Consider the following 24,566-nt stretch of genomic DNA (forward strand, 5'->3'; position numbering starts at 1 on the left):
CTTCATCAAATATCTCCGTCTAATTTTCATCTTGTATTGTTCGGTATAATGTACCCTCTAAGATTATAATGATTGTACATATACTTTATCCCGATACTTTTGGACTCTAATTTCTATAAGAACAACAATGAGCACGATTAGTGGCCATTTGAATCAGGACGTTTGAAATGATGTTTTGAGAAAGAGAAATGATATATGTACATCCACTTTTTGACAACTTTTTGACAACTTTCTCTCTCATACTCACATTATATTCTTAATCTCTCTCTTCCTTTTTCTCTCTCTATTGTTTTGGACCAATAGAAAGAGAGTAAATAAAAGTTGTCATCAAAGTTGTTAGATATGGTTGTACAAATATCACAACTCTTTGAAAAACTAACTATAATGAATTAACATGTCATTAATATATGCATGGTCAGTCTGTAGGTGTGCATTTCACCCTGGCCCTATATATACTAATGACATAGCAATTAATTCTAGTTGAGTCTTCATACAACATTTCAAGCATCCTGATTTTCACGTGGATAAACTCTGCTCGAACATTGTTCTCGTGTACTCGAGAGCCCTAAAAGCATCAAGATAAGGTATTTGCACTATATCTAGGTTCTTTGTGAGCACAATAGGTTGACCAATAGAGGAGGAAAATTAGGGGTGAGGAATACCGATTGAAACACATTAGATGGACGACCTATAGGCGGACAAACCTTTATTCATTTTTAGATATTAAAAAGATATATAAATTTGCTAGGTTTTATATTTGAGTTTTTATAATATACCTTTGCTAGATAAGAAAAAAAAAATGATATTTTCAAATTTTCGCTGTGAAAATAAATCATTGAACAATTTAAATCTAATTTTTTTGGAAAGAAATATATTTTGATTTGATGTACTATTTACTAGGTTTCTTGTGTGTTTTGATTTATCCAAGACATGATTCAAGTTAAATAGTTTTGGGTTAAATATATTTTTGATCCCTATAAATATACCAACTTTTCGTTTTAGTCCCTCTAAAATTTTCCTTCAACTTTTAGTTTATACAAAATTTTCAATCACTACTTTTGGTCCCTATTTTTAAGTAATTTTTTGTATTTTTTAATGAAATTGTGCATAAATGTGTAGAATATTGTAAAAATCTCTCCCAAAAAAATTAGAATTTTTGAACAAAACATAAATTAAATATGAATTTTTAACCGCCAAAAATATAAAAATTCATATTTAATTCATGTTTTGTTAAAAAATTCTAATTTTTTTTTGGATAAATTCTTATAATATTATAAATTTTCTGCAAAATTTTATTAAAAAAAAATGAATTCTACATATGTGTTTACTTTAAAGAAAGGACCAAAAGTGTAGATAAAAAACTTTTGACGGACTAAAAGTTGAAGAAATTTTTTAGAGGGACTAAAACGAAAAGTTGACATATTTATAGGGACCAAAAACATATTTAACCCAATAGTTTTTCCTGACACAATTGGCATCAAGAAATTTCCTTTAGCTGAGATCGATTATCACTAGTGAATCACAATTGACGCAAGCCGTTTTGTGTCATCGGAGCCTTGCCGCCAGCGGGCCTCATGTTCTCTTGGATTTAAGATTTGGTTGTTTGGTTGTTGTTGCTCGAAAGAGCTAGATGTGCAGATGCTTCGTATTGACGGAGTAGTCGTTTGTCGTACCTTAAGCCTTCATGACCGCTGTAACGTCCTGAATTTTTTTTTTCTTCAAGACATTACGTCTAATTCATTTTCATTTTTGTTTAAAAAAAAAAAACGCTACTATTTTATTTTATCATCAATAATAAATTCTTAGCAAAATCTATATCAAATTCTTACATAATTTAATTAAAAATTCTTAAACTACAATCCTTCAAAATTACTTCTAAAATTACAATTCAATAAAAACCCAATTTGTTTCCCCGCGTACACGCTTCAAGCAAAACATCAATCATAGATCGTATCTCCTTTGGTACCTAAAATGTTGGTTGTAAGGGTTAGTCTTCAACACCCATGAAATAAAATCAATAATAGATTAAGACATCAAATAAGAATATACAACCATCATCTAGGAATCGTATTAAGATATTTCTTTTTAGTTTAAAATATTCATCAATCTAAAATATATTAAAGGAACAAACACAAGACTCAAGACTCAATGTAATGTTAATGCAAATGCATGAAATGCAACTAGACCATTATCCGGATATTGCCCCAATTGGCATAACAATATTAATCGTCCCATTTGGCAAAATCATTTCTAATCGCCCCATTTGGCAAAATGATTTTAATCGCCCCATTTGGCAAAATAATTTTTAATCGCCCCATTTGGCACATGAATATGAATCGCCCTATTTGGCAATCGCCCCATTTGGCACCTATGACACTATTATACGCTATGCAATTCAATCTTTCTTTACATCCTTGTAGTTTTATAATCTCAAGCCACATAGCATATCAATTCCCCAAATCATCACCCCTCGAAATTAATAAAATATTTCAAAACCTCTAAAGACAAAATCAGCAGAGAGGCACATTTCAATTTCACACACCAACAATCATATATAGAAATAAACAAATCATCAATTATACATATAATTACCAAAATTCACTTATTCTTCAAAAACAAAAGCAAGGTTTACTAAACAACAGTAATTCTTATATTTATTAATAGCAATTTATCTCTCCACTCATCCATGGAATTAAGAAGCATATCAAATTCAATATCATAACCTATTATTTTCATTCAAATCATGGTCAAGACTAGAGCCCTTACCTCAAACGCTTTTCTTCCTAACAGGTTAACTATAAATCAACGCACACTTGTTCTTGCTCCGTTAAGTCTAGCCAAGCAAGGCTGCGAGAGGATGATCCGAAGTCTTCACAAATATAATATGAAGAGAACTTCAGATTATAATTCAGATTTTTGGTTCCAAATGAAGATGTCGTGATCTTCAAAATTTGGGCATGGAAGAAAAAGGGTAACCTAGTAATTAAGTAATATTGAATTGAGGTGATAATTGTGTATCTTGAGAATGAATATGGTTGGGAAACTGTGTGGTGTCGTGAAACCAAAGAGAGAGTTTGTCTAACCGAAAGGAAATGGATGCAAGGAATTAGTGAGGATTGCAGTGGCTCGTGTAATTGAATGAGTGGAAGCTAATCTGATTGTGGAAGAATTTGACTATTAAATATTTCATTGACTCCACAATTCTAATGGCGTTTTGAGAGAGGAACTATACACGTAAATTGTACAAGCTAAATCTCTAGTAACTACTATTATTATGCCACAATAAAAGAACATGGGTTGTTATCTGTTTTTTGTTTTCTCCCAGCGATGCCACTAACCCAAAAATTAGGAGGTAGTTGCAATGTGTATGGCTTGGCAATTAGGCCACAAAAAGAACGTGGATGACCATGTCAAAATAAAGAACCAAAAATAAAATAGTTAATATAATATAAATTATTAACTCTAAAATAGATTATAATTAAAAATACAGCATTAAATTATTTGAATATAAATAAATTATGTAAGGAATGATTATCCTATTTTTGTCACACCAAATTGATTAATAAAAATGAACTATATGAAAGAAAACCTAATTAATAAACCAAAGTAAGGAATGCCAGGATTTTGTGAAATTTCTCACACATAAAATAACTTATTGAACAACTAAGTGACAAGTCAAGAAAATCATTTAAAAATACATACATAAAATATTGGGATGTTACAACCGCTCTGTTGTCGGCGGCTGCAGGTCCTTCACAATTAATCCTCCTTCTTCGCAACTCCGGGATCGTTCGTCGTCGTAAGGATCGTGGTGGTTTGTGGTTGTCTAGCCGAGGGTTGGGGTGTGTGCCGGTCTATTCAAGTTCAGGTGCTCGTTTCGATTGTAGTCTCCCTCCGGTGTTGGTGGTTTGTTTTTGCTGGGTTGCTGGTGGGTGGCGCTATAACGGTGCTCGTGTGTGTTGTTCAAGTGGTGGTGATGCAGGTTGATTTTGTGGCTTGTTTTGATTTGTTTGTGTTCGAGCTGGTTCGCTTTGCGCTATTGCTCCACCTTTTCTCTGTCTTAGGAATTTGGCATTTGGATTATGGTGGGCTGAGTTTTTGGACAGATTAAGGTGTCTGCTCTGGTGGTTCGTGTGTTGAGGGGTGCCTAAATGATTTGTGTCGGGAGTCTAGTGGGCCGATCACTTTTGATTCGAGATCAAGAGCTAGTTTTTTTGACTTAGGTCCTTTTAGGCTTTTGTGATGTCTCCTCCGACAAACTGGAAGTTGATCGGTGGTCGAAGTTGAACGTTTGAAGCAAAAATCATTATCGGGTGCTTAATCGAACTCTGTTGGTGGCGATGGTTCATTGAGGAGATATTGCTAGGGGTTTCGGCATGTTTGAGGGTTGGCCGGTGGTTTTTCATTGGGGAGTTTTTGGTGTTTTTATTTTTTCTTTTTGGTGTAATACTTGGGATCTAATCCCTTTATGTTTATCTATTTTGCCATTAAAAACAAAAACCATTGACGCAAGCCTGATTCAATCTTAAAGAATGTAGCAACACCCTCTAGACTCCTTAGTCCTGAGCACTTGGATGTAGAGGCACAAGAATAATTTTTATCTCTACATTTATGGTTGTATGTCCATATGGTTTTTTGCTTTTGCCAACATCATAGGTATTGAAAGATTACTTTAAATATTGACATACATTTGGATCTCTTTTATGGTTCTTCTTGTAGATGGGTTTTGAATTGTATGGTATGCATTCTAGAATTGTTTGTCCTACGACGGGAGAGAATATCAAGCCAACTTATGGAGGTGAAGAGGAGACTTTCCCAAGGAAAGTTGTAACCCCATATATAATGTGATTGCAAAGGCACTTTATGCCTTTGATTATTTTCTTCTTTTCTTTCTACTAAGTTTATGACTAAACCATATTTCATTCATGACATTAATAATGTCTCTAAAAAAATGTTGATTGATTTGTTCATTAGGAAGTTGAAAAGAGTAGAAAGGGGAGATCAAAGCATTCACAGTGAAGGAACTATGATGAATTAACTAGTTCTTCCTTTATTATTTTGTCTATAATGGCTTACGGTTTATTATAATTTATACCTATCTGAATGTTAAATGTCTATAAAAAATTGTAGGCCGGCTGATTGTAGTTTGGGATACTGATGCTGGTTTCTTTTGTTTCCCAGTCGAACATAAGTTTTGATTATCATAATCATATCTCTTTTATATATTTGTGGATCATTAGCACATAGTTTTTTTTCTTCCTTGTATGCATGCCCGAGAGCATGGTAAGACGATGCTTCACCATATAGATATAGTGGAAAATGTGTTTCACTTCTATTATTAGCTCCTAAAGAGGTACCCAAATTGAACTTTGCTTCTTAATGTTAGAGTTAGTTCAGATTTAGTGTTAATAATTAGTTTGTGTGTGTTAGTTTGTTATTTGGTTGAAGTTATGAGTTGTTAGAGAAGTTACTTAGATGTATAGTTACTAGTGTGCAGTTTCTGCTATATATATATGTGTAGTGTGTATGATAGACGTCAATCATTTTAGAAAATATAATTTCACCAATTTCAATATTTTTTATTTTAGAGACCAATATTTCTCTTTGTTTATTCACTTATTCTCACTATTATGAGTGTGTGCATTCTGGCCACTAAGGAACAGAAACGAAACCAAAAAAAATTTGGACGACGAAATTTGGTTGTTCTTATAATGTAATTATTTAAACAAGTTTTAATTACCAACTGTCATCCGATTATATCATCTTATAAAAATAACACACTATCTAACACATTCTTCAAAGTTGGTTGTTCAATAGGCCCTCTCAATTGCAGAACTGAACAGTCGTAACTCTCGATCAACTTTTTCGTGTAAATTTCAACCGAGACGTAGCTGTCAATCAGCTTATTTCAAAGATGTGAGCAATTTTAAGGGACTTATTGAGCAATCATCTTCAAATATACTTACTCTTTCCTATTGATTAGAATTCATATGAATCTCAAAAATCCAATTATTTAGTTGAGATCATTTAGTAGGATCCATTGTAATTCCAAACAATATCAGAGAATGGTGAGAAGAATGTGCTACAGGATGAGTTACTACTAGCATTTCTCCTAAAGAAATATCTATATTGTGTGCTATAATTGGATAACTTGTAAAACACTTTTAAACTGTTAGTGCATGTCATTAAATTCTTAATCAAAAAGGAAGAATAAATTCTATGGCTGAGTTTTAAAATAGGGTAGAGGATCACATCCAACTTTTGCACAATGTGATCAAAGATGCAGCTCGATTTCTAAAATTACGAGACATACAGAAACATGACAATTTTTATAGGCAACTGAGGTCATGTTAGTTAGTTTTCCATACAAAGGCTTCAATTGCTGCATATTTGAAGATCATATCATGACAAGAGGGAATGTGAAGGCACCATTCTCCAAAGGACAATAAATTTACGTCAAAATGGGGTACCTCTCTTTGTTGACATGCATCCAACATGTATTCCTATCATCAATGCTAATATCATGTAAACATCAATCTTCCCTCATAAAAGAAGGAAGGAAGATACAAATTGTAAACTCTTCCCCCAAAAGAAGCTATACTATAGCCTCAACAACATTTGTGTTTATCAAGTCCCTCTTACCCTGTCACTATCATCTACTTAATCAAAAGACCAAAATGACTGTACATCTGAGGTTGGTTGTGAACCCCCATTATGTGGACGCGAAACCGATGACTTACCTATGCTTTCCGCTGAGCCGTGTATAGGAGGCCATTCCTTTCTGCAAAGTAAACAAAAATCACAGCCTGTTAAAATTTACCAGTTAAAATAAGCTAGCTTTTTTAAAAAGAACAAACACATTCTAAGCAAAAGAACAAGGTCGAAATAACGGTTTTATTTATAACAGGGGAGGACCACATATCATAAGATTCAGAAGAACACACCCAAGACTATATCAGTACAAACATCAAAAGGGTCACACAAAATGCCTAGCAAATTACAGACTCAGGGAAAAGAGCATATCCAAGACAAAGTCAGCACAAGAAGTCAAAAGGGTCACTCTGTGCCGAAAATACTTTACAAGACATGTAGACTGTGCCAAGATTTCAGATGTAATCAGAGATTCCTTTTTTCACTTTTGATAAGGACAAAGACTTATCAATGAACATGCTTGTATAGTAAACAGCAGCACAGATGCAAAAAAAAAAAAAAAAAAAAATGCAGTCCAACACCACCAACTAAACCATTTTTTGTCCCATGCCAATACAAATTTCGTGAGTAAAAAGCCTGCAGGTATCCTTTGACTTGTGACTAATTCCGTATTTACTTAACGAAACAGCATAAATCCATCGATGCATTTGGTTATATATGCATCCAAAGGAATCCACAAGATTGCTTTTCAATCATACAGTTAGCTTTCATATGCATAAAAATATGTGGCCAATGGACAACAGAAAAAGCCAAAATTAGGGAAAATGGAATGCTTGCAACATCCTTTTGACACACTCGTCAGCACATTGTGGCTGAATCATTTAAAAAATAAAAAATCAACGTATTATTTTAAAAAAAATTATCCATTTAAAATGTGTTGACATTTTTTAAAATGAGTGTTAAAAAAAGTGGCCAAATAACATTATGTTAGTAATAGGACTCTTAAGGGCAGAAGTTATATAATATTAGTAAATTGTTTATTTAATACACTATAAATTAGTAATTGTTACGTGTACAGTAACTGCTATCTGCAGAACTTCTATGAAACTGTTATTGGGAGTTAGTATTATAAATAGAGATCCAAAGGAAAAGAGGGGCAAACGAGGGGCAGTCGGTGCTCTCGAATTCATGAAGAGGAGTGAACCAAGACTCGAATTTCTTGGGATTCTATTGTAATATTACTATCAAGTAATATTTTGATATAGTAATATTTTGATATCAGTTTCTGTCACATTATTTATTAGGAAACACTGCCTTCATTCCTTTTCAATTGCCGTTTTAAGGTCATTTACACATACTAATAGAATCAACAAATTTTGTTACTTTTGATGAAACTATGTCTTTTTTCTATAATACCCTTAATTATTTATTATCCAATTTCATCTATTACTCTCTTAGCAATAAATAGTTAAGTGTATTATTGACAAATCAATAATTAATGTTGCATTGAACTTTGAAAAACGACTAGCAACAACAACATCAACCAAGTCCTATCCCACTAAGTGGGGTCGGCAACATGGATCAAATTGCGCCATAATGTTCTATCATAAACCATATTTTGATTCAACTCAACTCATTAATCTCTAGATTTTTCTTAATAGCTTCTCTTATAGTTTTTCTAGGTCTTCCTCTACCTCTCACTATCCCCCATCGGATCTACTCTCCTTACTATAGAATCATCATTTCTTCTCTCTACATGCCCATACCACCTAAGCCTAGTTTTCACCAGCTTATCTACTATAGGTGCTACCCCAACTCTCTCTCTCTCTCTCTCTCTCTCTCTCTCTCTCTCTCTCTCTCTCTCTCTCCCTCTCTCTCTCTCCCTCTCTCTCTCTCTCTCTCTCTCTCTCTCTCTCTCTCTCTCTCTCTCTCTCTCTCTCTCTCTCTAATATTGTCATTTTTAATCCTATCCCGTCTAGTCTTATCTCACATCCAACGCAACAATCTCATCGCCGCTACGCTTATTATATTCTCGTGTTGGCTCTTCACCTCCCAACACTCTGTTCCATACAACATCGCCAGTCTTACAGTTGTCCAATAAATTATTCCCATCAACTTGAAAACAACAAATAATAGAAACAAAATTCTTACAACATGTCAAAAGGAGTAGAGGGGGTATTTAGAAAGCTACAATTCTATAAGACCACATTGAGGCCATGTATTCCAATTTACTTTATCTCTTATCCCTATCAATTGACAATTCTTTATTCTTCTCTGAAGAAATACAGGCTGGACATGACAACATTACAGTTTAGATGCATGTACTTCTGTTTTAGTGAGTACTGCTAGCCTAACAGTCAAGCTATTACCAACAAGCATCAAGAAAAGGTTATTATCATTTAAGACATGAAGCTAATTCTAATTTAGAAGCCTGTTTTCTATTAGGAAGATTAGAAATTTGATGCAATCAATCTGTTCCAAAACACCCTAAGCAATATGGAGAGTTGATTGACTTGAAATAAACACAGCACATAAATACTTAAAGATATGCATTCACATTGAAATATTATTGGGTGTGTTATATACGGAGAAATAATGTAAGTCGTTGCATATAGATAGAAACGAATTGTACTTGTATTGTAGCTCTATCACTTGTCAACAAAGCATGATAAATCTCACTAGAAATAGAACGATTCAAAATATCCCCATCAATCAATCTTTAGAGCTCTAGAATTCATTTGGGAAAACAAAATAAGTGAATTATTTTTCTCATTTATTTACCAAAACAAGTTTCATAGATTTAAAATGGTCAACGATACAGATTCATGTACAGCAGGAATTCTACGTTACGTAAATGATAAAAAGAAAAAGAAGTCAAATAGTTATTACTCACTTGGACCAGCCATTAGCCGGAGAACCCTCAAGTACATGGCTACTAGCAGATCCATTGGGACTTCCATAAATAAATTCATTCTGTGTCTGTGTAGCTCCCTCATGGCCATTAAAGCCACTTGAAAATGGTGGGAATAAAGTACTTTGTGACCATGGATCATAACTACTTGAACTTGTAACAGGACTGATGTTCCCGCCGCCACTCCGACCATTCGGAATAAAAACATTTTGAGGGGAATGGGTATTGGAAATCATGTTGTTGTCTTTGTTGAAAAGGGAAGCCATAGTCTTTTGAGCTGATGGAAGCATAAAATCATCCTTGTTTGGCACATTCCTTTGTGAAGATAAAAGCCAACTTCCTGGGCCACCTACCAAGCCTAAACTTTCCTGACCAAGCGGTGAAGTACTCCACATCTGCCATGTTCCCTTATCATTTGCAGCTGCATCATCTCCAGAAGAAGCATGCTTTTCCCGGGACAATGGGGACTCAATCGGAGATGGCTTATTGAAATCGGAACCAGCAGATATGTTTTTTAAAGAGTGAGGTTTTGCTATATTCATGTCTGTCCCAAAGCCAGTTCCCAAGTCCAACTGAAAATTCTCAAGGGACTCTGAAACAGGCCCAAGCAAGGAAGCTGGAATCGGATCATAACATGGGTCTTCAAAAAGCTCTTGATCATCATGTCTAAAATCATGTGATGTATTTCTAACGGGAGAGAATAATTGTTCAATTGCAGGGGAAAAACCTATACTACTGGTTGATCCACCATTTGGATGGGTGGAAACATTAAATGGTGATGGAAGACCAAAGTGAATTGGATTGTTAAAAGATTGAGTAACTGGTGACTGGCCAGATGACTGAGGGCTTTTGGCTTCTGCTTGAGTTTTGGAATTTGGTCTACATATTACATTTGAATTTGACGATTGTGGAACAGATGAAGATCGAGTAAATAATTGCTGCCATGACATTTTAGGCGCCGTCCATGGCTTTGGTTGTGGGAGTACCTGCAGAAAACAATCATGGCAATATTGTTTATCTTTTAGATTTTTCTAAATACAACTATGATGATTATATATACAAGCAATTATTATTAAATAAAGCATCGCATAATTTTGTTCATAAATAACGGAGGCCAAAAGTTTAGAATGTCAACAAATACATTGAAATTAAGTAAAAAAGAGAGACATTGGGATAATTTGCAAAATCCGCATGACATTTAATAAAATAAGTTCTTAATGTTCCAACACCAATTGACCTTCATCAATAACAGTATTATGAAATAGCGAAGAAAATAAAACAGGTCGAAGGGCCACTTACAGAGTGATTGATATTTCTATCATCTCCATTCAAATTGGTTTTTGCAGTTGGACGTTCAGGAGGGAAAATATCTCTCTTGCTGGCAGCAGTATGAACATGATCTACAGAAGTGTTAAACTTGGTTTCTTTCACCACAGTAGCAGAGCTATTAGTTCCCCTTCCAAAACCTAATGCTTTTGAAGATGACAAAAATGTACCCCGCATGCGATCAAGGTACCTGGTTCCGGTATTTCCTCGGTTATAATTGTTTGTAGTCGCATTTTTACTATGTGCATTGTCTGTACTCTGCCCCTTGCCACTCTCTAACCCAGATTTATGATTCTCTCTACGATCTGTTTCACTTTTTTTCTCGACATCACGCTTCCGTTCACTTTCCTTTCCAGCTCTTCTTTCCAATTCTTCTACATCAGAGTTGCTCTTACTAGACCCTTTATCTTTATCTTTTCTTTTTTCCTGACGCTTCTTTCCAGTTTCCTTCCTGCTATTTGTCTCCTTGCTGGGATTTAATGATCTCGTGCGATCTTTTTCAGCTTCGGCTTTCTCATCCCTCAATCTCCTACGCTCCTCCACTAACCTAGCAACCTCCTCCCTCTGTTTTCTCTCTTCCTCCTCCAAGAGTTCTCTCTCTAGCCTTGCCTGCCTCTTTTCCTCGGCTTTCCTGCGTGCTTTTTCCCCTCTACTTTCATTAAGACTTTCTCCATTCTCACCCCGTTTTGCTAAGAGTGCCCTATGTTCAGCATCCGATGAACATTCTTCCCTTGAACTAACTCTAAAAATCTTTCTCCAGAGCCATCTAATGCTCAAGAAAAAATATGTCAAAATTTTACAAATAAAAAACAAAATACCGGAATACGAGCTGTCTGTTACACAATGCTCATCTCCTCCAAAAAGACCAGCATTCTCATTGCCCTTCCAGTTTCCGGGATTACCTGGAACAGGCCCACCTATCCAATTTCCATTCTCCAACCAGTCCTGACCGCACATCCATCCATTTTCAGACCAAACCTTGCCATTTAATATCTTTCCACTTTTACCAACTAACTCCTTAACAATGCCAGAATTTGAAATCCCCAACCCCGGCGGCAAGTCTAACGCCGGTCTCTTTGAAACATGCCCACAATACGAACACATAAACCGACCCCCACCAGGGTTTTGATCCCTATACGGATTATAACAATTCCGACACCTCCTTGTAGCGGTCTTCCTTAGTTTCTGCATCTCTAATGCCTCAAACCTCTTCCTCTCCCTAAGCCTAGCATTCCTCCTTACCCGCCAAGCCGACAGCTGAGGCATCAAAATCTCATACCAAAAGAGAGTAACCAACAACACAAAAACACAAGCCAGTCTCGGCGAAGTAATCTCAAACCGAAAAGCCGGCGGCAGAAGCTGAGAAAGTGCCCATAAACCAATCAATGGTATAACCAACCATGGTAGCACAGTAGCAACCCGGCGAGATAACTTCTGAATCACACACAGTATACACATTATCCTCTAACCCTAACCTTCTTCCTTTTTCTTAACTATATCCAATAAAAATCAATGCTTTCAAGAAAACCCTAATAACCCTCTTTACCTTTCTTCCTCAAAATCAATACCCAACAGAATTTTATCACCAAAAACTTCAGAACCCTAAAATCCCAAACCTAAAAAACCATAAAGAAAAAAAATAGAAATAAACAAAATTAGAATCTTTCACCAGAAATTCAAAAAATAGAAATGAAATTAACCTATTGTACAAGCTAATGCACATTAAAAAATCGAAATTTACGAACTTTGCAAATAAAAAATTAAGAACGATTTTGAGCTTCAACAATGGTGATTGTACCATCAATCGAAAGGAAAATGGAATGAGAATCGAATGCTTACAGATTCGGTGGTAATGGAGAGAACGAGAAGAAGAAAATGGGAGCGAAATGCGAATGAAGGAGAAGCAGATGAAGGTGTTCGGAGCTGATTCTCGGGTCGGAGGCTCCGTCGTGGTGTTTGGGTTCCGTAAAAGAAGAGAGAGAAAGAGAGAAAGAAACTATGCGTTATAGAAGAGAGAGAAAGAAGATAAGAAGAGAGAGAAATGGGAGAAAAAAATTAATGGATAAATATATTTTTTCTTGCTAAAAAAATACTTTAAGGATTTTGATTTTGATGATCTCTATTAAAAAAAAAATCTTTAGTTTTTCTCATATAAAAAATAAATTACATCTTTTGTTTATGAACCTAAAAAATAATATACATTCTTCAGTCTTAAATACAAAACAAGATTTTTTTTATTCAATGAACCGAAAATAAAAATAATTTTTTATGTTTAAGATGAGATAGAGTATGTTAGAAGGTTCAAAGAAATTTTTTTAGGTATATTTAAAGTTAGCTTATCACAATCACAAAAACATATTTAAATTCGACAAAAGACTCTTCGATGGAGAAAGCCAGCAAGAGGTCGCTACAAATGCAACATAGATGCTTCCTTTTCTTCTTCACTTAATCATGTGGGGCTTGGTATGTGTATCTGAGATGATGCCAGAAAGTATGTTCTTGCAGGAACCGATTGGTTTTTCTCCACTTTGTGATGTTGCTATAGGTGAGACAATTGGATTACATACGACACTTCAATGGGTATATGATCCACAATTTGATAATGTTGATTTTGTATTACACTCACAATAGGTTGTAGATTCTTTTCATGTAGACATAGATGATCATAGTGAGCTTGGTTGTATTATTAATACTTGTAGATAGTTGTTCCCAGGGGCGGTTCTATGGCCCGGCGACCCAGGGCACCTGCCCGGGCTCCAGGCCAAATTTTTTGCAATTTTTTATGTAAATCCCGATGAATTTCTTATATAATCCCCTATAAATTGGGCAATTTCTTTAGATTTTTTTATTATTTACTTGCAATTTCTTATGTAAATCCCTATAATTGTTTGCAATTTTTTTTTGCCCGGGCTTTACAATAATCCTGGCTCCGCCACTGGTTGTTCCATGATAGCTTTCAAAACTCTCATGTCGAGTTTAATAGAAGGCAAGCAAATGAGATCGCACATGAATTAGCTAAGGTAGCCCCATTCGAGTCTAGCCCCTGTATTTATGATGATGTACCGTCATGTCTTTGACACATTTTATCTATTGAAATGAATTGATTTGTTTCCCTAAAAAAAGGGTAGGCTGGAGACACTCTAATGAGTCGAGTTTTAATGTAGTTTTATAAAGCTTCAAATATTGTCTATTAAATAAGTGTGCCACGTATAATTTTAAAAATTTAGCAAATTTTTAACATGACTTGAGTTGCTTTAATGAATGAAATTTTCCTTTTAAAAAAAATACCTATGGAGAATGAGAAAAGTCTTATTTTGTTTGAGATGGCCTTATTATTTCTTTTAATATTCCTTATAAAAGAGTTGGCCTGATTAATATAATTAAAAAATGAGAAAGGAAGAGGTAAATTGATAGTTAGAGATTTCATAGCTATTAGGCTTAGCTATGAACAAAAATGTTAATTTTAGTCAAAAAGTCATATTTTCTTTTTTTATAGTAGTCAAAAAGACATAGTAACTCACTGTTGATGGTGATTTTACTTGTATATAAGTAAATAAATAAATTGAATTTTGTTGTGACCCATAATATATCCACCAATCATAGTGCAACTCCTATTCACCAATCATCACCTTCATCCAAACTGTCATATCCTCATTTCCATATCAGTGCATTTGAATTTGGAGAGATTTATGTTGCTTGTGAGTTGTGACGTGCTCTATAATAAGGGATGTTTAAAAATAAATGGGGTAATAGTCACTTTGATCCCTGAAATTATAATAAGTAGTCAAAATAGTCCTTATCAAAACTTTAAAGTAATCCCTGATTGTGCATTTTGTTGGTCAAAATAGCCATTAATGTTAAAATATTTCATTAATATTGTCAGGTTAGTCCTCTAATATACTTACTTATTGTCATATTAATCCTTATAAGTACATGTTTATTGTCATTTTAGTCCCTATATGAAAAAAGTTATTGTGAACATTGAGAGGTTATTTTAGTGTCAAGGACTATTTTGACTAGCAGAATGCACAATCAGAGACTATTTTGAAATTTTGATACAATGAATGACTAAAATGACTAATCATTACATATTCAGGGACTAAAGTGACTATTACCCCTTTCTCAGGTTCCTTTAAAACATAAAAAAAAAAAAAATAAACCAGGTTAATTAGGTACTTTAGGTCCGCTTGTTTATGATTTTTTTTTTTGAGTTTATTTATTTTTTTAAAAAATATTTTTGTTATTTTTAAGTGTTTGTTTATGATTCTTAAAAAACTTATTTTATAAAAAAAAATTAAATCTAAAATGAAAAGTTATTAAGTTTAATTTTTTTTTTCAAAATCTAAATTTTTTATAAAAATAAATAAATAAATTAGGAGTTAACATATGAACAAGTTAAAACTCGTTTAAAAAAATAATGATTTTTACGGTTAATAGTAAACAAACAGAAATAGTTTCACAACTAGGTCTTGTGAAATTGAATAACGATGGAAGTTGCAACTCTCGTGGAGGGATTGATGTTGGTCTTATTCGAGACGATAAAGGCAATTGCCTTGTTGGGTTCTCCAATGATGGGCAAGGTGGTGTATTATTTGATGAGCTTTATGTAATTTATCATGGTATCAATACTCTTCTGCTTCAACATGGGCATTCAAGAGCAATCGTAGAATCAGATAGCCTAGAGGCTATTCAGTTGTTGACTCGAAGAAATGAGTTAGAGTTTCATGAATACAGTTTGTTTGTTGCTGCTAAGGATTACCAATTTGATCGACCATGCCCCTGATTTGGTCTTGCATCATATATTTCGAGAAGCTAATCTTAGTGCTGTTTGGTTGGTAAAATACGGAAATTCTTCCGCTATGGGTGTCACTACATGGTCCTCTCCGCCTTCTGGGCTCTTAGATCCGCCGTCTAGGGATACCATGCGCACTTAGTGTGTCTTTTCTATTCTTTTTAATTTATTTATTTTAATTCACAAAAAAAAAAAAAAACTGAAATGGTTTCAGATTTATTTTAGAGCGTTGATATTTTAACATCTAAAATTTGACAACTTATAAAAATATACGGTACAAAATACATAAAATATGAATGTAAAAGTGGTTAGAGGATAGAGAGAATATCATATAAAAATTTAAATTATGTTCATACGTTGTTGGACAACTTTTATGTTGTCAAAATAACTTTTTCATTTATTAGATTCTTTTAACATAAAATCAATTTTTTTAAAAGCTGAAACAAACATACCATTTAACCGATCCAATAATCAAATTGTTTCAGTTTTAAAAGCCGTCTCAATTTTTTTAAACTAAATTGGACCCATTAAGTAAAAAAACTAAAAAATTAAGGTATAATTTTACGATTTGATTTTGGTAACTAGTTTCATATTCAATTATGGTGGTCATGCTATTCTTCATATTTTCTTCTACGTCAACGAGCTTGATATCCACTTTGTTCACACGGGTGTACCAATCAACATCGAAAGGCATTTTCAATTATGGTAGTAGTTGTTGTGCAATGCATGTTTCAACTTCAATTTCTTAAAATTATATTAACTCCATTCTTAGAGGTAAAAACATGTCCCAAAATTTAAAGTCTAAGAATATTCAGTTGCCTCCAAGTTTATGTAACATGAAAGACAAAGCTTTGAATCATGAGCTAAATTGACATGAAAATGCATGAATATGAAACGGTATCGATAATAAGCTTAAGGGAGTAATTATTTTATGGAACATGCAAAGACACACGTCATTTTTTCCTTTTTTTTTTTTGTGTGTGTTGATGATGGATATTTTATGGAAAGATGTTACTATTTTTATCTGAAATTGACAAAAATTAAAATAAACAACCACTTACCTTAATAGTGGCTTGTAAGTTTGTTACGTAGGGAATATTCAATACGAGTATATCTTCTATTTCTTTAAAGGGTCTTGTTAACGAGTGCCCACGTGACACTCTTTAAGCATTCCAAAATAAAAAATTATTCTTTTAAAAAGTCAAATATTTCTATTTCCAAGGCAATGATTACATGTATTTTTAAAAATACTTACTACTTAGGGTCTTAAAGAGTGCCCCGGGGGCACTCGTTAACATTTCCCTTCTTTAAATAAAGTTCATCTAGTTTAGTCTAGGCAATAATAATAATAAGAAGTTCATCTAACAATTGATGCTCCGATGATATGTTTAATGCAATCATATGTATTAAGTGTGCATGATACAATTTATAACTAGACTAGATAAAGTTGATAAATATTTTTATCAATCTAGTGGAGCATAACAAGAAGTAAAAGACAAAGTACAATTAGGTCATTCGTTTGGATATGAAACTGAAATTTAATGTGGATGCATGATTAAGATGAAGACTGAGGAAAAATTAATGAAGAACAAGAACAGATAACACAAGATGTTGATGAAAATCAACGAACAAATCAATGAAAATCGATGAGAAATAAGAACATATTGATAAAGATCAATAACAAATCAACAAAAAACTAATGAAGATTGCAGAAAATCAACGAAAAATATGATGAATAATGATGAGTGCAATGGAAGCATAACCAAAAACACATAGGATGTAACTAAACTTTCCAACTCTCTAAGAAAGAGGGAAACCGATATTGCATTATGATTGTCACATAGGGTATCATAGACGGAAACTGATATCCCTATAAGATAATATTGAATGTACTTGTACTTTACATATTTATAGAGAGAGGAAGCCCCACATAATAACTTATGGTGTGGTAGCATCCATCGAATACAAGAATCTAGCTAACTAATGTGATGACTTGCTACACAAGTAATTGCTAGAAACTAGCTAAGTAGTAGAATCTTTGTCTTTCTCCTCATGGTGCAATAGAGTTCCTTTTAATTTATCATATTGAGCAATGTTAGACTTGTTCTCAGATGTTTCAATCAACTCGAACAATTTTCACCTTGATTGAAATTGGTCTTCCACATTATCTCCACTTGAGAGCTGCACGCCGCCGTCACATTTCTAGACTCTAGTAGCACGCTCGTCGCTTGAGATCCGCACGAAATCCACTCGAAACATATACAAATTTCAAAGTATGTCAAATACGGAGAACCCACAAATCATATCAAACACAATGATGAGTGATAAAACTATAGATCTCTTAGGAGATCAAAACGTTGTTTTATTGTGTCGCAAATACAACAATTTGTCGGCCATATGCTTCCTACCTAAGTTACATTTCTTTGGTTTTCTTGCATTTTTTCATTATAGGTTGCACTTAGCATTCATACATCCATGATCCAACCCACGATACCCCACCTCCTCTTCCCCCTCCCATTCCCAACTCAAAGAGTTTAATGGTAGCAATTACAAATAACTTAGATGATACCGTCCTTTTGTAGTTTGGTCAAGCAATAGACCAACAATATGACATATTCTAAATGTCAAAGTGCTTTCTTCCTACTCACACCATAAGATTAGCAATATGTCAATGGGACCTAAAGTAAACCTTGAAATATTTCATTTTCATTAGATTTTATTTTTGTCAACATATGCGACATTTTTTATTGAAATTAATTTTTTTTTGTAGAGGTTATCGAAATTAATTGTAGATATTATTTATTTTATCACTGAGCTTAAATAAAGACTTTAGTGGTCCAACCCTTTAATAAAAATTATTTATTGCCATTTACTTGTTTGAAATGATGCTCAACTTTTTTCAACATTGTCGAGACAGTGTAAATCCCACCAAAAAGTTGCTTGTCATATTCAGAGCAAGTGAAAACCAACCAAACAAAGCATAATAGATCGAGCTTTGACAAATATTGCTCGGATCTTTTACTTCAAGTCAAAGTTCATGAATCACAAGCAATTTTCATTGGTATATATAGCAGTGATAATTAATTGTCTTGGTCGGTTTAAAACTTCAACTAGATAGCGTATATATGTGTTGTGGTCTTGTGGATCATCAAATTAATTGGCAAACAAATCTTAGTTAAGTTGGATTCACCTGCAATCCACTAACAATGTTGAAAGGAACATTTAACACCCAATTAAACGGCACATTTCAAGCAACGCAAGTTAATTGGACATGGAAAATGTAAAGAAAATTAAACCTACGTGCACTATAAACTAGTATAAGAATTTTGTTTTTCTTTCTTTCGCACCGGTTTCCGACCAACCAATGATGGGCGACTAATCCGGCTCGTGTGTAGAGGCATGCGCACTGGCCAAGCGTTGTTCCCCCTGGGAATCGAACCCGGTATTCCCCAGGTACGTCCTTGGAAGGAGCTCCTTGCCACTGGAGCCCAAGCAACTTGGTTATTAGCACTTTGGTTAAGTCTAAGAATTTTGTCTGATGGTAAAAAGATACGTTTAGATTCAAAGATCCGAGTTTAATACTCTTTGAATCTAAAGATTTTCCCTGTCTTAAACTGCAACATCAACCGATCACTCTAAATTTATTTATAAAATAAAAAAGCTATTAGCACTTTGGTTTGATATTCTGAACTAATTTCCTAATCAATGCATTAAAGTCGCAATATATGTCATATTTTACTTACTTCGTCCGTAATTATAAGTCTTTTTGACCATTTCACACAAATTAATAAATGGATCAATGTTGAATAGAAAATGAAAATTATATTTATAAAATTATCCTTCATTGATGGTTTATGGAAGAAAAATTTAAATAATTGAAAGAAGAGAGAGAATTATATACTAAAGAGTATGGTACTATATTAACGATCAACAATCTTTAGACCATCGCTTTGTAGATATAAACACTTCTCATTTTAAAGTGTGTGTTTGGTTATGTGATGACTAAAATTGATGTCAAAAGTTAGTTGAAGGCATATGACTTAGTTTGAATATAAATTTGTGTAAAAGTGTTGAACAATAATTTGGCTGTAAAATAAATTCTAGTATCAAAATATTTAATTTCTAACTTGAAGTTATAATCAATTTAAAAAGCAAAGTAAATTACACACGTGAACAATTAAACATGTCAAAATATATTTTACAACTTTAAAATCAAATTTTATCTCTTTTAAGAATGGAACTAAATATACACTAAATTAAATATTGCAAACTCAAGTCATATATAAATACATAAGCGATAAAACAAAATATAATTTCTCAAAATGAGAAAAGGAAAGGGAAAGAGAGGGAGGAGGGTGGTAGTGGAAATTTTGTGTCACTTAATGGGAATCTTGAAAGCAACATATGAACAACTCCATCACTTGTTTAGAAGCCCCTAATGAGAGGTGAGAGACAAATGGTCCCCGTATTTTTTGGTCTAAAAAAAAAAATGGTCCCCATATTTCATAAAGACTTTTATTTCACCTTTATGTTCTCAAATCAATTCTTATTCCTAGATAACATGGTTTGAAAAAATTTATGTGGTTATCAATGTTGAGGAAGGTACTCTAGCTGGTTACTGGAAACTACATTGCTTGTTTTTTTTTTTTTTTTTGGGTCAAACATTGCTTGTGTTTATGCATATATATTACGGAGATGATTTTCTTACACAAATTCTGATCATCTGATATGAAACACAGTATAAACTTATTAACACTATGATATATTTAAAGAAACGATATATATCTATTTTGCAACAACTATTTTAAACATAGAGGCATTTTTGCAAAATTATTTGTTTTGAAACTTTTCTTTCTTTTGCTTTTATGAAAATACCCTTATATACATTTTTTTAAGGAATACCCTTGTATACATAAAATTGTCAAAATAATTGTTGCAAAATATATATTTATATATCATTTCTCTTTTAAGATGCGATGCTAAAAGATAAACCGAGATACTCCCTCCGTTTCAAAATGAGTGTCGCTTTAGCCAAAAAAATTTGTTTCAAAATGAGTGTCGCTTTCAGTTTCCAATGCAATAATAACTTTTTCTTTTCAATTGTACCCTCCAATTAATACTTTGCACACTACTTCCAAAGTATTACTTTTAAAACTAACCAATAGTCAATAAAGATAATTTGGTAAAATAACCATTCTCTTTCTCTTAATCATTGCATTTTTTAATATGTGTGTAAACACCTAAAACGACACTCATTTTGAAACGGAGGGAGTAAAACAAATGTAAAATATTCAAATTCCAATGTTGTAAGGAAGATTCATCAACATTTAAAGGGACCCATATGTTGGCTTAGTAAGGTCCAATAGGATCAACAAAAGGAATATAAATAAGAGCTCCACAATAGCATGAAATTAATCACCCCACGTAACACCAATCTCCAATCTCCAATCCTTCAACATTCATCGATTCTCAATGGACCATAATTCCTTTTACTATCCATAAAAACACCCATTATCCTCTCTTCTCTTTCACTAATCACCATTTCATATCATACGTACCAATACCATACACATAACAATTAAACTACCTCACTTACTAATACTATCTTATAACATACAACACGTTAAAATAAAAATTCTTACACATTATTACACATTACTATACACACCCCTCCAACAGCATCACCATGCCAACCCTAGCTCAACTCAACTCCTTCATGGCTCAAAGCCAAGCCGGAAAATACTTCAAACTCACCCAACGTAACACAACTTTCACAACCGAAATCCGCGCTGGCACCGCCACATTCCTCACCATGGCCTACATCCTCGCCGTCAACGCCACCATACTCTCCAACTCCGGTGGAACCTGCACCATCTCTGACTGCACGCCCCTCTGCTCTAACCCCACAGTCCCCCTCACCAACTGCCCATCCGACCTTCTCATCCAACCCAACCCCTCATGCAAATACCCACCCGTCAACCCGGGTTACACCGCCTGCGTCGAACAAACACGCCGCGACCTCATCGTCGCCACCGTCGGATCTTCCATCATTGGTTGCACCATAATGGGAATCTTTGCAAACCTTCCTTTGGCTTTAGCTCCTGGAATGGGTGCAAATGCTTACTTTGCTTATTCTGTTGTCGGGTTTCATGGGTCGGGTTCGGTTTCTTATGGAACAGGTTTAACCGTTATTTTCTTTGAAGGGTTAATCTTTCTTTTCATCTCAGCCGTTGGATTTCGTGCTAAGCTTGCTAAACTTGTTCCTAAGCCTGTTAGAGATTCTTCTTCTGCTGGAATTGGGCTTTTCTTAGCTTTTATTGGGCTTCAAAGCAGTGAAGGTATTGGGCTTATTGGGTATAGCCCATCAACATTGCTAACACTTGGAGGTTGCCCAAGATCAGATTTAACGGCGTTAGCTCCTGTCCTGACGGCAGTTAACGGAACAGTTAGCTTGCTTCCAGGTAGTATATAATTTTCTCTTTCTTTTATGATGCCATAAATAATAAAATTCAAACTATATATAGTAGAATGTATAGTAGTAACCAACATGATCTGTGATACCGGCACAAGTGGAGGATGTTTGGGTCTTTTATCATTGGATCTATGATTCGATTCTTGGTTGTCGGCGAATATAGAATAATATATGTTCGGAGAAGTCATCTTTTGAGACACCTCGAATAGTTAGTCTATTTATGTCGAGGTGCCTTGGTTTATAAAGAAAATGTATGATATTAATTTTTTTGATTAATATACTAGTATTAGTATATTAATCAAAAAAATTAATATACTAGTATTACTACAACATTATCTGGAATTATGGGTTAAATAATTGGACTAATTATTACTAATTACATTATATAGGTGGCACGGCTTCAGACAAAATATTGTGTTTGAAGAATAGGATGGAGAGTCCAACGTTGTGGCTTGGTTTGGTTGGATTTGTGATCATAGCATATTGTTTGATGAAAAATATCAAGGGAGCTATGATATACGGCATTGTTTTTGTCACTGTGATTTCATGGTTTAGGAACACAGCTGTTACGGTTTTCCCCAATACTGAATTAGGTAACTCAGGGTACAATTATTTTAAGAAGGTAATGGATGTGCATTTTATTAAGAATACAGCTGGAGCATTGAGTTTTAAGGGTATGAGCAAAGGTTCATTTTGGGAGGCTTTGTTCACATTTTTGTATGTTGATATTTTGGACACAACTGGTACTTTATATTCAATGGCTAGATTTGCAGGGTTTTTAGATATCAACGGTGATTTTGAGGGTCAATATTTTGCTTTCATGGCTGATGCATCATCGATTGTTGTGGGGTCACTTTTGGGCACGTCACCTGTGACTACGTTTATTGAATCGTCAACGGGGATACGTGAAGGCGGACGGACGGGGTTGACGGCGATAACAGTTGCAGGGTATTTTTTCCTAGCTTTCTTTTTTACGCCGTTGTTGGCGTCTATTCCACCGTGGGCTGTCGGTCCACCATTGATTTTGGTTGGAGTGATGATGATGAGATGTGTGGTTGAGATTAATTGGGATGATATGAGGGAAGCTGTGCCAGCATTTGTGACAATTTTGTTGATGCCATTAACATATTCTATAGCTTATGGATTAATTGGGGGAATTGGGACATATGTTGTGTTGCATGTTTGGGATTGGGGAGAGGAATTTGTGAGCAATTGTGTGATTAAAAGGGACTTGAAGGAATTATCCAATGGAAATGGAACTAATCATATTGACCATAATCAAGGAGATGATAAACAACTAGAGGTCTAGATTGATGTCTAACTCATCCTATTAGGAAAAAGGTTAAGAAAGAAAAATAATTTAATTATCTAAATAGTGTGCGCTATAGATATTCAGATTTCTTAAATATAAATATTTAGTCTGGCGATTAGTCTTCACAGTTATACAAAGAGACTCATTGACCAACAAAAATCGATATAACTAAACGGTATGCTTTTGCAATATATTAAAGAAGCATTGCATTGTGTATTAGTATTTTTTATAGTTGGAAAAAACTTGAAGAAAAAACTCATGAACTAGAGTTTTTTGACAAATGAATTAGGGAATTTATCAGATGTGTAAACGGTATATTGATCAGAATTAAAGTCAGAGTGTTATAACAAGTGATTGTATCCGTTCAAAAAGAAATGCAAGTGACTGTATATTATTTTGTTGAATGAAATACATGTTCTTTTGGTGTGGTGTGTTGACCCATTGTTACCACTGTCATGCTTTGGAATGTTAAGGAAAGATAAGGTGAGCCATAATCAAATTATCATTCAAATTGGAGACATGTATCTGCAGGCTCAAGTACATATCGTGGTTTAAGGAAAATTATAATTAAAAGTAAGGACTAAAAGCCATGATGAAAAACTCAAAAAGAAAATGTGAATTAGAAGCATGACTAAAATATGAATTTTTATGTTTTTCAGGCACACAAATTTATATTTAATTCATGTTTTTGTAAAAAAAATTATAAGAATCTCTTCTAAAAAAGATCATAATTTTTAACAAAAACATGAATTAAATATGAATTTGTGAATCAAAAAATAAAGATTCATATTTAATTCATGTTTTGTTAATTAATTTTTTTTTATACTCTTATAATATTTTAATTATTCCTACAAAAACTCTCTTAAATATTTAAAGGGCACACATAAATTATACGTATACTTTTGTGCATCACTTTAGAATTATATATATACTTCGTAAGATTTATTCATAGATGAATTATACGTATACGTATAACATACATATAATTCTGAAGATTAGAATTTTTTTTAGGGGTCTAAAGATTAGAAATATATAACATATACGTATAACATATAACATACATATAATGCTAAAGGTTAACATTATACTAATGTTTAGAATT

The 24,566-nt window shown here is 33.8% G+C and overlaps 2 protein-coding genes across 2 annotated transcripts; one reads left to right on the plus strand and one right to left on the minus strand.

The window, feature by feature from the left end:
- Positions 1 to 6,271: 6,271 nt before the first annotated feature.
- Positions 6,272 to 12,888, minus strand: LOC146908321 (uncharacterized). Its single transcript, XM_085730924.1, has 4 exons — positions 12,728 to 12,888; positions 10,862 to 12,504; positions 9,545 to 10,548; positions 6,272 to 6,781 (listed from the first exon to the last, which is right to left on the minus strand). The coding sequence occupies exons 2-4, from the start codon at positions 12,344 to 12,346 to the stop codon at positions 6,661 to 6,663; spliced, it is 2,610 nt and encodes an 869-aa protein (XP_085587050.1). The 5' UTR covers positions 12,347 to 12,504; positions 12,728 to 12,888; the 3' UTR covers positions 6,272 to 6,660.
- An 8,205-nt stretch (positions 12,889 to 21,093) lies between these two features.
- On the plus strand, positions 21,094 to 23,902 carry LOC146908322 (adenine/guanine permease AZG1-like). Its single transcript, XM_085730932.1, has 2 exons — positions 21,094 to 22,141; positions 22,542 to 23,902. Exons 1-2 carry the CDS (start codon positions 21,367 to 21,369, stop codon positions 23,459 to 23,461), a joined length of 1,695 nt encoding a protein of 564 aa, XP_085587058.1. The 5' UTR covers positions 21,094 to 21,366; the 3' UTR covers positions 23,462 to 23,902.
- The last annotated feature ends 664 nt before the right edge of the window (positions 23,903 to 24,566 follow it).

This window comes from Medicago sativa, chromosome 7 (assembly GCF_051527215.1).
Source record: "Medicago sativa cultivar Bolivia chromosome 7, Bolivia_mono, whole genome shotgun sequence".
Lineage (NCBI taxonomy): Eukaryota > Viridiplantae > Streptophyta > Magnoliopsida > Fabales > Fabaceae > Medicago > Medicago sativa.

Excerpts from the sequence above, each read along its gene's own strand:
- LOC146908321 (XM_085730924.1), bottom strand. The coding sequence starts at position 12,346 with ATGTGTATACTGTGTGTGATTCAGAAGTTATCTCGCCGGGTTGCTACT. Across the intron at positions 10,549-10,861 it reads ATAGAAATATCAATCACTCT|GTACTCCCACAACCAAAGCC; the intron begins GTAAGTGGCCCT and ends TGTTTTCTGCAG. Across the intron at positions 6,782-9,544 it reads CCGGCTAATGGCTGGTCCAA|AAAGGAATGGCCTCCTATAC; the intron begins GTGAGTAATAAC and ends TTTACTTTGCAG.
- LOC146908322 (XM_085730932.1), top strand. The coding sequence starts at position 21,367 with ATGCCAACCCTAGCTCAACTCAACTCCTTCATGGCTCAAAGCCAAGCC. Across the intron at positions 22,142-22,541 it reads AACAGTTAGCTTGCTTCCAG|GTGGCACGGCTTCAGACAAA; the intron begins GTAGTATATAAT and ends TACATTATATAG.